This window comes from Glycine max, chromosome 15 (assembly GCF_000004515.6).
Source record: "Glycine max cultivar Williams 82 chromosome 15, Glycine_max_v4.0, whole genome shotgun sequence".
NCBI lineage: Eukaryota > Viridiplantae > Streptophyta > Magnoliopsida > Fabales > Fabaceae > Glycine > Glycine max.
The window spans coordinates 7,612,261-7,625,301 of record NC_038251.2 but is presented as its reverse complement, the minus strand read 5'-3'; the positions used below and the strand labels follow the sequence as shown (position 1 = coordinate 7,625,301).

The 13,041-nt window shown below is 32.3% G+C and overlaps 1 protein-coding gene and 1 long non-coding RNA gene across 4 annotated transcripts; both read left to right on the top strand.

Moving 5' to 3' along the window:
* The first annotated feature begins 4,374 nt into the window (after positions 1-4,374).
* LOC121173614 (uncharacterized) lies at positions 4,375-5,048 on the top strand. The gene is made up of 2 exons (XR_005888798.1): positions 4,375-4,423; positions 4,764-5,048. It is a non-coding gene; the product is annotated as an uncharacterized lncRNA (long non-coding RNA).
* A 1,624-nt stretch (positions 5,049-6,672) lies between these two features.
* Positions 6,673-11,704, top strand: LOC100815464 (tubby-like F-box protein 6). 3 transcript variants are annotated; one of them, XM_003546053.5, is made up of 6 exons: positions 6,673-7,502; positions 9,720-9,807; positions 9,918-10,047; positions 10,136-10,315; positions 10,530-11,014; positions 11,320-11,704. In XM_003546053.5, exons 1-5 carry the CDS (start codon positions 7,215-7,217, stop codon positions 10,999-11,001), a joined length of 1,158 nt encoding a protein of 385 aa, XP_003546101.1. In that variant the 5' UTR covers positions 6,673-7,214; the 3' UTR covers positions 11,002-11,014; positions 11,320-11,704. The 3 variants fall into 3 exon arrangements, with proteins under 3 accessions (XP_003546101.1, XP_014623297.1, XP_040865900.1); XM_014767811.3 differs by lacking the exon at positions 6,673-7,502 and adding an exon at positions 7,512-8,635; XM_041009966.1 differs by lacking the exon at positions 6,673-7,502 and adding an exon at positions 8,900-8,917.
* The last annotated feature ends 1,337 nt before the right edge of the window (positions 11,705-13,041 follow it).

Here is a 13,041-nt window from a genome sequence, read left to right as displayed (position 1 = left end):
TATCCTCAAGTATTACTTTTTCTTGTGTTATCTATGCTGAACTTATACCTGTAAGTCAGGCCCATTGCATAACAGTTGCATCATTCTTGAAATTACAAGGTTTCTAAATATAAGAATATATTAGTAATTGTTCATTAAGATTTTACGATGTTATCAGCTGTCAAAAGAGAGTTTTGGGCTTGTCTATCAATATGATCAGGTGATAATCAGAATCTGTATCTCCGATTATTTTCAGAAAGCAATCTTGAAAACAGTTTGTTTCTCGAGATAATCTGCTGTTATTTATTCAGGATCACAGTCACAGTACAAATTTTGTATTCGTATTCTGAGGATTCTGAAAATCATATCCTAAAGTAAATAGCCAATCAGGATTCCTCTTTTTCGGTTTGCTCGTAGTCCATTTCTTGTTTGGCTTGGGCCAGGTGACATAAAGATAATGATTGCCGTATGTAAGAGTAGATTATCCATCCATTACGACTTCGTATTTCGGTATTTCCTGTTTAAATTGGAGCCTCTCTTCATTTTGTAAGACTCCCAAATTTAAGTCAGGTGTCAAATCGTTGTTTTTCCTTTTGAATTTATTTTGGACCAGCAAAGAACTCCCCCGCTCGCATTATGGTACGTAGAAGAAATTGGGAACTTGTGAGGTATATTTGAAAATTCAGTTATGTATATTTGAATTTAGAATTTTTTAAGTAAAAAAGGTAAAATTGTCCAAAATGGAGGCCACGCATTTGTTGGGCTAAGCACACTTTAGGAACAGTACCTTGTGATTTGTTTTATCGTCTTTCAGCAAGTGTAGTAAATGTAATAGCACGTTTTTGTGTGCAATTTCATGTTTAACATGAAGCATATTTACAATGCTATGAATATTCACCACGTTCACTTCACCTATCGATAAGTTCGATGCGAGTGGAGAATCCGGTGCCCCAATTCGATAAAAATTCGAGTATTTCATTCAAACTTTTGTTATTATGCTTTTTGTGTGGCAATTGGTAAATTGTCAGGCTCAATAGCAAATATAATTGCATTTGATGATCCTGTCTAATGTCCATGCGTGATGGCCGTAGACATGGACTTATTTTTGTCTCTTATGATGGGAATTCAAGACACTTATCCATATCTTTTGTCTTTTAAATATCTAAAAGCAGATTCTCCCTTTATGCCACCTGGGAAGAAAATCAACAAATATACGAATTTAAATTTGATTAGAATAGATGACATCATACCACGTGCTCGTACAGGTTGATTGCAACTAGGCGAATGCTTTGTTGGGAAAAAAGAAATCAAAGATACTTGATTTTAATTTGACTTTCGCGAAAAAACTAATAGTTTTTATTTCTATAATTATTTTTAATGTTCTTATTATATATTTGTTATTTATGAGATAGGTGTAAATAAATTTAAATCTTTAGTAAAAATAATTGGTGTTAGGAATTAAAAATATGCTTTTACATGCAAGAGTATTTTAGTCTGATCTATACTTTTACCGTGTTATAATTGTATCAAGCCGTAGTATATAATAATGATCTGTAAAGGTCATATAAGAAATTATTGTACGAATGAAGATTAAAGATTTTTTTTTATAAAATTAAAGTTGCGTATCCAGGAGGTGGTGCGCCACCCGTTTCTCTTCCAGTGGTTTTATGTAGTTCTCCGTTTCATCAACTATTTCCTTTCTTTGATAGTATGAAAATAACTAAATAAGGGAGAAAGAGTAGAAACAGTTGTCGGTTGTTTGATTGAATAAAAAAAGGAGTGTAAATAGGTAGAATTATAATTTTTTTATTTTTTATTTAATTTTCATATTCTTTTTTCTTTAACTAAATATTTTAAATGTTTACTTATTTCTTACTTATTTATATTTGTCTTTTTTCATTCATCTACTTTATTTCTTTTCTCTTAATTAAACGGTCCATCATGAGCAGAGAGGGCTCTATTTTATACAAGAGTGATAGAAATAAATATTATTGAATATTAAATTTAATTATGAATGGTTAAGATTAAACTATGATGCTAGTTTTTCAAATTTATGTTATGAAATTTAATAATGTATATTTAGTTGTATAATTTGGATTATTGTTCTCACTTTTATATAAAAACGTTTTCTTACTAGTAAAATGTATAAATATGTAATTTTAATTTTTTTTTTCTGGTAAAGGAAAAAAAAGTTCATCTTGTGCCACAATAAAACGGATATGTATATTAACATATCTGTGTTAGCATCACCGCATTACTCTCTGCTTCCAAGGCATTACCTTACCTTGGTTTTTTTTTTCTCTCTCTCTCTCGGATAATAATATTTATCGGTTGAAAAGTTCAATTCATATCATTTTTAATTGCAGAGTCGGAAGAGCTGAGTAATGTCTTTTGCCAAATGAAGTTGCTAGTGCTTCTATGACTCAACTCAAAATCATACTTTCTCTTTTTTATTTGCCGAATTGGTTCTTAATTTTTGTCTCCTACTACGGCCATGTGGTCCTTCCTTTTTGTCACTTTCTTAGATTTTGATTGGGCTTGCTTTGGCTTATCTGTAATTCTATCAACATACTACGCTCTTATGCACAATTCAATAAAATGTTGGATAAACTGGTCACTGACACAAATCTGAATACGAACATTAAATAAATGTTGGATACATAATTCTTCAAACATCTAATAAGATATTTACCTCTACCTTCGTTTTGTTATAATCTATATTTAGCTTCTACGAAGATACATTAATAACATTGCGTCATCGCTTCGCTAAGCAACAAATGTGAAAAATACGACAAGAATTCACAAGAATAGGAAATTGCCTAACATGTCACTTGAACATTAATACTCGGCCATGATGTGAAATGCATACGCTATTAAGGTAGATGGATCCATTGTTAATAGTTTTAATAAACTCTTTTGCCCTCACAGTTTTAAGAATTGTCTTTATTCTATTTGCGTGTTATCTAATAATCAAAGTTGTAGATGTAGAAATTTAAAACAAAATGTTTTTCTTTTTTGTTTTTTTTTTACAAATTACATGTCAATTTTTTATCTAGGGAAAATTACATGTAGTCATAGGTTACTGGTATGACTCATGCAATTGAACAATGGATTAAAATAAATGAAAAGATATTTAAGTCTCTAAGATTGTACGTCTGTGTCTTTTAAAATGACGACTAGTTTGTCGTGAAATTGTGAGACGAGCGGTTGTAGTCGGCGACATGATTTTAATTATGTGCTTCCAAATTCGAAACTTAATTTTTTTTTTATTACAAAGAAATGCCAAAATACGTACTCAGTTTTTTTTAAGTATATATATATATATATATATATCCATTTTCTTACAATCGTAAGAGGAAATTGAGAGATTGTTACCAATAATACTAGATATTTTAGGAATGCGACTTTTGACGGCTTAGTTATATATATATTATTGTGCAACTTGATATATTTCTCTTCTTTTCAATTTTATACAGCTTCCCACATCCCACCTTATAAGATAATACTATTTTGTCAAATTTGGGGGCGAGGTGGAGAACATGTTGATCCACTTATATAAATTATTACAACTATTTTTTTTATTGTTCGAATATTTTAACACCTAAGTTAATTTTAAAACCTGGTTAAATTCAAGGTAATAATTTTTTTATCCGTAAAAATTCGTGTCATAGGTGTTTAATTATAATAATGCTTTTTTTTTTTATCAAATATATGGTGTGCATTACATGATATTTACGTGGCATTAATACTGCTAATTGTGTTAGTATTTGGTCTAACACTAACTCGTTTTGAGTGCGTTGAGAGGAAAATTTGGATTAAATATTTTAAAAAAAAATCCTTAAAAAACAATTATCTTATTTTTTTATAAAATATAAAATATATCAAGTAGTTTTTTAAAAAATATAAATAAAAAAATATTTCAAGAGTTACTTTTTTCTTCTCTATCTCTTTTCCAATCCTCTGACTCTCTTTTGGTTCTCTTCCTCTTAGACATGATAATGGGGTGCCATGAGAATTGATATGTCATTCGTTCCTTGTGCCCACTCCCTAACATCGTCCCCCACCCATTGAAGATAAATTTGTGTACCCATCTTTGTCCTCTTTGAAGTTGGGTATGCCCATCTCATTTCTATTCCCGCTCAATTAAAATGATTATTATTTATAACAATATATTTGCACATATTTATTGTCTAATTTAAAATCTAAAACTGATTTTAAATATCATTAAATTGAATGACATAAAAATGCAATGATTCTTAACATAAACTTAGTCTATTACAATAAAAAAGGTCAAATCTCATCAAAAGATTAAGTAAATAAGGGAAATATAATAAACATATGTTAGGAAGACAATAGACATATATATATATATGGATCCTCATCTTTGGTCAAAGTGGGGGTATTCTTCATCAAAATTAAAACGAATTCGAATGAGTACCTGCAGGTATGAAAATTCTTGTCACCCTTTCTCTCCTCTCCCCCCCCCCCCCCCCCCCATTTTTTTCTTTCTCATGTTCTCTCCTTTTTCTTTGTTCTCTCGCACATAAAATTATCAAACAAATTCTACCGTGTTTTTAGAATTCTTATTTTAAATTTTAATTTTAAATACACTTTAAATATAAAAATGGTCTTGTCGAAGTCTTAGTTGATGATGAAAATATCAAATATCCCTAAATGTTGTTGTTTTAACTTTTAAGCAAACATTCATACGCTAAACAGAAACTTAAAATAAAATAAAACATAAGGAATTAAATTGATATTGATAATTTTGTATTTTTGTACAGGGAAGAAATTAGAACTTATATTAATCCTTCACACTGTCTTAGTTGGAAACTTGCTAAGCACCACTAACATCCTTCGCACGACACAATCCCAAGTACAAATCTCTTGCAAACTTGCAAAGCCCCACTATCTATTACATCACAAAGCCCTTTACAACGGTGTATTATAATATTAAGTGATGTAATAGATAGTTTAAGTGGAAAATGTTCATACCTGAAATTAAAAGCGTTTTCTCTCTCATTGTGGTTTTTGCTTCTATGATCCTATGTTTAAAGCTTTTATATTTACCCAAATATAGTAATTCATTCGAGAGATATTTGTTTTTTATAATAATTCATAATGGGTCTATAATAATTTCTTCTTGGAATGAAATAAATTAGATGTGAGTTTATTTAAAATTATTCAAATCCCTTGCCATTAGTTCACATCTAATAACTATTCCTTCCACGAGCAAATACTATAAAATAATATTTTTTTTCAACAAGATTAATTTAGAAAGTGATGAAAAAACTGGTGTAGCATGATGTTAATGTTTGGCAGTAATTAGCCTAACTTGAAGAGAAGTTTTAGGAGAAGTTGTTTCCGTTGTTATATAAAAAAAAATCTAAACCTAATTATAAAGGCAAAGGGACGATATACATGAATAACCATTTGAGCGTGTGAAAAGCAAAGTTGGTTAGCAAATTAATCGAAGTTGTTGATAGAATGGACCCTAATAACGCACTGAAAACCATTGTTTTTGCGTATAGATATTAGTATGGTGGGGTATGATGACTTCTACCTACTGCTAAGTTGTGGTAGGAAGGCTAAGAACAGTGCTACTAAACTTATCCACCCTATTAGGATAAGTACACCAAGTTTCTTTTCTTCTTATGCATTAATTTTATCAAATCCACAATAATGCCATCTAAGACAATAAGCTTCTAAGGCAATTGGTTGATTATTCTCTTACCCATCGTTAACCTAATTTTGGTAAAAGGGAAATAATCTACTAAAATATTGATGTTACAAACAATGACGACTAATTAACGAGTCATTGGGGGTCATATATAATATATGATGGCATATTTCGTCATGATGAATTACTGTAAATAGGAAAAGAAGAGAAAACTGAGCAGGCTTATTTTTTGTATTTTATATAAATTTATTTGTTTATTTTCTTTAAGATTTAAAAAGTGATTACTTTCGCCGCCAATTTCAGAAAAAAAAATCACTTTTTATCCTTATATAGAAAGATTAAAATTGTAAAAAAAAAATCTTAAGAACCAAAAGTGATTTATTTTCAAATTTTTTAAGAAAATGAAAATAATCACTTTTAAATTTGAATAGTAAAAGAAAACTAAAATCTAAAATCTAATTTGAGGAGTAAAAAGATATCCAAGACAACTTTTTATTAGTAGTTTTAATATAGCATTACTTGAAAAACTAAAACTAAAAATAAAATTCAAACATGAGTTGGTGAAAAATTTAAGGCTATACTTGGTTAGAAAGAAACATGAACGAAAGAAATTAAAGAAAATAAAAAAAGTGAGATAATATTTTTAGATTGTTTGATATGGCATAAAAGAAATTTGATAGAAAATTAAAAAGATAAGACAAGTGGGTAAAATGATAAATGTCTAATTAAGAATTGAAATGTATCATAAATAATAACATTTTTTTACTTATATACATAAACAAACAATGATGAGAACTTAAAAGTTCAAGACCTAAATAATGTTTTTTTCAGAACAAAGAATGACGCTCCATAGTACTTGAACAATTAAACAATATTTAATCTTTTGTTTTCCTCCAATTTTTAGAAAGATTTGGAGAGAAAGGGACGAAGATTTTAAAATTATATATATATATATATATATATATATATATATATATATATATATATATATTAATATAATTAAAACTAATTGAACAATACATTCAATGAGAAGATCAGTTAACCTTTCAACCAGATCATGATCATCATTTTGTTTCCTCCACTGGACTAACCAAGCCAATTACCCCAAAAGCGCAGTGGCCACCACCACCAAACAATTTCCTAACTAGCATGTGACCAGTAACTCCTCTTCATCTTCCTCTATATTGCTCTCTACTACTCAGTAACTCTCATCGAATCAAACCATTTTACAGCTTTATCTCCCTACCTTTCCCTTCTCTCTCCCCAAAAACACACACACACACACATACACAAAAGTACAAAACCACTGAGCCTCTCTCTCTCTTATCAGAATCCCATCTCTCTCTTTTTTCTGCATCTCTCCTACACTTTCTTTCTCTTATCTTCCCAAACCCACCAAAAAAGAATCAATTTTTTAATTCCCCAGAAGGAAAAAACAGGAACTTTTTTCTCCCTCAATCCACCCACCCTCTTCTCTCTCTCTATTTCTCAACACACACAAGCACTCCTCTTCATAAAGCCGTGACCTTAGGTGGAATTGGAATTGGAGATCTAGATGTGCCTAATCAGAAGCATGAGATCGCAGTCGCAGCGTGTGGTGCAGGAACAAGAAGAAGCAGAGTGTGTCGGCGACAGCATGCGACAGAGTTGTTGGGCCAACATGCCCCAAGAGCTTCTCCGAGAGGTCCTCTTCAGAATCGAGGCCTCCGAGGACGCGTGGCCGCCGCGGAAGAGCGTTGTCGCCTGCGCCGGCGTTTGCCGCAGCTGGAGACAAATCACCATAGACATTGTCAAAACACCCGAACTCTCCTCCAAGATCACCTTCCCCATTTCTGTTAAACAGGTTGCTCCACCACCCCTTTCCCCTTACTTCATCTTTTGCCTCAAATTTTTCATGGGCGTTGCTCAAAATTAAATTTTTATTCAATTTAATTTCTATTCAGTTTACAAAATTTTACACCGGAGATGAAAGGATGATTGAGTGGTTAGAAAAGAAGGAAAGGGAAGAAAAGTCGCGCGTGAATCCTCTTGCTAATAAAAAACTAACCGTTAACATTTCTCCATAAATAAATAAAAAAACAAAATTTACACCGTTAATTACAGTTGTTGTGATATAACTTGTAAGATAGTCATGGCAAATGTTTAACTATTCGTTTGATCTCTGAACTTCCACCATTTATTTTTTACTTTTTGGTCTCTATACCTACAACACGGTATAGTTTCTTACGCATGCACTTTTAATTTTTGTTTTTGATTTGGTTTGGTTTCTGCCGTCAACTGTGTCTTAACTACATTAACTAACAACGCCATAAATAGGAATTGGAGGGTGTAAAATGGTCAATTTTTTTTATTAACAACTGTAAGAAAATTTCTGGTAGTTTTACGTGACGAAATTAAGACACGATTGACAGCAAAGATCAAAAGAAAATTAAAAGTGTATGAATAAGGACTAAAGCATGTAATTTTTAGGTGTAAAGACCAAACCTTAAAAATGATATAGGTATAGCTATAATTAAACCTGTTACAAAAGTCAACAAATTTCATACTTGTCTTTATGTGATTGGATTGAATTTAAGATAATTATTCCAAAAGTGATTAACCTTACAATACATGCTTGTTTACTAGTGAATACACTATTTACTTATTTTCATTTACCTATATACTCTTTTACTTTTCTTTTCATTTTCTGCTCAGTTGGGTGGGTATTTCTTTTTGGCGTTGGGATTAATTTATTAATTGGGTTTGGTATGATTCCTAATATAAGCATGATTGCTTTATTTTCTTGAGTGGGTGCAACGAGGTTTTCTCGTGTAACTTACTGTTTGTCTTGTTGGTTCCTAACATTGTTTTTTGTGAAAATTGATTACGATATTTTTGGCTCGACGTTGTGATGAGTTGTGCTTTAGATTGTTTTATGGTTAAAAAATATTGATGCTGCGGTTAGTCGGTTACCGTTGCGTGAAGGCAAGGGTGAAGGTAATTGTCAACCGACGGGTAGAGACTTGAACTAATGAACTTTTTTTTTTTTGGTTCTTTCACTTTTGATACGTGTCTCTATTAAATATTATTAACTTCCTTTGTTTGGGATATTAATTGATAAGCTGTTCGTGCTTTGCTTCTTCCTTATCTTTTTATGACATATAGGGATATAGTACTTATATATTGATTGGGTTCTTTGAGCTTTGCTGATGGTCTCAAGTTTGAGTTCTAAGTATGCAACTGTTTTAGAAACTTAAAGGGAAAACTTTACTGCCTATGGTGGTTTTATCTGACTTAAGCAATGAAGATTTTTTATCCCAGTTTCTCTTTCATTATTTTTAACACTATCTCCTGTGGAAAAGAAAGTGTTAAATTCCTGCTTATCATGTATAAATATCTCTAAATGTTCTTCTTATCCTTGGGAAAAATTGTGATTTTGGTTGGTCTATCGTATTTGTGGATATTTTTGGGTTTTTGGCATAATTCTAGATACGCTTTTCTCCTTTCCATCACTATGATTGAATGTTCTATATTACTTCCTGATAGGCTGGGACCACTATATAGTGATGTCAATTTTATAAATATTATGAACATTACATGGGAATTTACTCTCTAATTCCTTCCACAACATTTTAAAGGACCACTTTTAGTGGCATCTGGGTATTGTCACTGTTATTATTGGCATACTTTGTGCATCTTACAATGAGTTGTGTTTTCTTATGCTGCCTAGTTGTTCTAATTCAATTATCTTCTACTAGTTTAGGTGGGATATATTATGTTTTGGTTGGGTAGTGGCCATTGTCATATATAATATACCTGCTAAAAAAGATTTAAGGAGAGGTCACTCTTTTGGGCATATTGAGGGGTACCAGAAGATGCTCTTTGGTGTGGAATGCTTTGATTTGTTTTTATTTCCCTACTCTCCATGGTTTTGCTCTGAAGATTCCCTTGTTAGTAGGAAAGGCATGATGCTTGAATGTGACCAGTGTTCTTGTCTTTTATTACTGAGTATTTCATTGTATTGTTTTCCTGCCCTCTGGCCTTACTTTAACATGTTTTTATTGGCGAATAAATTTGGCAGCCTGGCCCAAGGGAGAATCTCCTACGATGCTTTATAAAGCGCAACCGTTCCAGCCAAACATACTATTTGTATCTCAGTTTAACCAATAGTGAGTATATAATAAAACTTGTGGTTGAGTCTTCCTGTAAAAATTTTAGTTTCTTTGTTTTCCCCCTTTATTTAGCTTCTAATCCTAAGTGAGTGTGGTCTTCAATTCAGCACTAGCTGAAGATGGGAAGTTCCTTCTTGCTGCACGCAAATGCAGACGTCCAACCTGCACAGATTATATCATCTCTCTTGATGCAGATGATATGTCAAAGGGAAGCAACTCCTATGTTGGGAAACTAAGGTGTGATGCTAATTGGGTACTGTGGCTATTATTGTTGTCTTGTTTATTAGTGCAAAGACTTATACTTTTTTCTTCCCCTTATAACCAGATCAAATTTTCTTGGAACAAAGTTCACAATCTATGATGGCCAGCCACCTCATGCAGGAGCAAAGATTATGAAAAGTCGCTCCACAAGGCTGGTGAATCTAAAGCAAGTTTCACCCAAGGTCCCTACAGGAAACTATCCAGTGGCCCATATTTCATATGAATTGAATGTGCTTGGCTCAAGGTAAGCTTTATGTATTGCAATTGTTGCAGATCTTCATGCATTAAATCAACTGATTTCTTGGCATAAATTTTACCTGTCATCCATAGTTTCCTTCGGTGGACATTAGTGCTTTGACTTTGAGCAGCCGAAGTGTTTTCTGAAAATATATCAGCTTACAATGTATTCTTTTTATATTCCTACCATGCTATACTTACAATCTATATACAACTAGCAGGGGGCCTAGGAGAATGCATTGTGTCATGGATTCCATTCCTGCCGCTGCAATTGAACCTGGAGGTGTAGCTCCTGTACAGACTGAGTTTTCTCTTAACAACATAGACATGTTTCCTTCATTCCCCTTTTTTCGATCAAAATCAAATCGTGTGGAAAATTCCGTGTCTGGACCATTGGTTGATCAAAAGGATGGGATGCTAGTGTTGAAAAACAAGGCCCCTAGGTGGCATGAGCAGCTGCAATGTTGGTGCCTGAACTTTCATGGACGGGTGACAATTGCCTCAGTTAAAAACTTTCAGCTGGTGGCTTCTGCAGAAAACAGACCTGCTGGACCAGAACATGATAAGATCATCCTCCAATTTGGAAAAGTTGGGAAGGATTTGTTTACAATGGATTACCGGTTCCCTATCTCAGCATTTCAGGCATTTGCAATCTGCCTCAGCAGTTTTGATACCAAGATTGCTTGTGAATGACATGTTTAAACAGGTATTCATTGCATTAGGAACTTAAAAAACATGAGTTTTCATTCGATACTTTCTATTTTTCATCCTTAAGAATTTTTTCCATTAATTTTCTGGGGTGGGAGCTTTGTGACATATGCCCTCTTTCTATTATTTTTAATGATTGCCACATTTTATGACCGTATGAGAGGATAACTACCTGAAAACCTAATTAGTCACTCCATCTAGCATAGCAACACTTATCTCAACTCCAATTTTATGGCTAGTGCTTTATTCCATTTGTAGTTTCTTTGGTTTGCCAATTGACCATGTTTGCTCCTTGTTTGTCAGTTTCAATCCAGATTATATAGGTATGTCTCTTGCTGCCGGGAGAAGTATGGTTTGAAGGTCACTTGTTGGGAAGCAGACAGATGAAAAATGTTTGTCAGGGTAAAGATTGGTTGGATGGGTGTTGAACTAAAATCAAAAGGAGCATTCAGTTTCTGGGATCACAATTCACCAGCTCTTGGGAATGTTACTTGGAACTTCTCCACCATCACCCCACAAAGCAAAGCACAAAAACGGGAAAAATACATTTATTCAGACCCCCTTGTACATAAATTCTCCATTTTTTTTCTTTCAACAATTTGGTTGTTTATTGTAATATAGAAATGGTTGTTTAAAACATGTCCCCGCTAGACATGTTTTGTTAATGAGACTACTAGCTTTCAACTTATCCTTTCATGAGAACATGTGTTGGGGGGACTACTTGCAAGAGCACAAGCAACTTGCTATGTGCAACTCCTTTCGTTACGTAATCCACTCTTGACGTGGTTTTTTTCCAAAACAGTAACACACTGTTCTAATAGTGCATGTCACGAGGGATAATTGCCACTGTCTGTATTCTCTTGACTGAGGAATAAACCTTCCTTGGCTTTGTATAACAGATTATGTTATATTTACAAATTATAACCACTGTCTTTATTAAAAAAAATAAAATATTAAGAATATGTAAATTTAAAGTATCGACAAAGAAAAACTGATTCCAACCAGAGGTAGCAAAACAGGCTATCTGACTATTTGACTATGCTGATTGTTTCATATTTCAAACCTTGTAACGATATTTTATGGCTTTTAGCTGGTTTTTGCTAGCTAAACCTAAAAATGCTTGCATTTAATTCGGGTTTAACATTTAAAAGTTTAAATCTTACATTTTATTTGACGAGTTTAGACTGACTCGGCTAGCTTAACTTATTTGTCACCTCTATCAACCACCACCCGGTGTGAATTCTCTCATAGTTGCACACTGCAACGATAAGAGGCGGGCAATTGAGGAAAATTACCTTAACAAATTATTATTAAAGATATATAAGAATTTGAATAATATGATTTTAAAAAAATTATAACAGTGTCTGCTTGTTCATGTTGCACGAATTGGAATACAAATGGACGAACAAAAAGTCAGGAAATTCAGTCAAATAAAATGTCATGAGTTTTGCAATGAAGATACATAAATGTCATTACAAGTTTTAAATTTGAAACAAAATTGTCGTAGAATGATGTGTGTAGTGTGGTTGAACATCTTTATTATAACTATTGATTAGCCAAGTTTCTTAGTCAGCATATTGGCTCAATGTGACTTAGACGGGAGTTTTTTAATTGTAAAACTTTATAACGAAGACTTTTTTAATGTAACAATGTTTAGGTCTCAAGTTTATAGCTGTTAAAAAAAAAGGCCCCTCAAGTTTAAAATGCTTAGGAACAAGTTACTAATGTGAAGGCTTTCAAGAGAGTTGATTTTAATCTATGGAAGGAGTTTGATTCATTTTATCTTGTTAATTAATTGAATTAATTTTTTTTATAAGTGTTATTTAAAAGTTTATTCAAGCAAGTTCTTCTGCAAGTACTTATTTAGAAATTAGTGTAAAATTACATCAATTTGATAAATAAAAAATATATCAGTGTATCTTTTTATTTTAAGTTCAAAGTTGTTATTATGATTTTCTACCTTGGCTATCAATTCAATGCAAAAATTGGCCTGAAATTATCTTATCCATATAAAAAAACTAATTC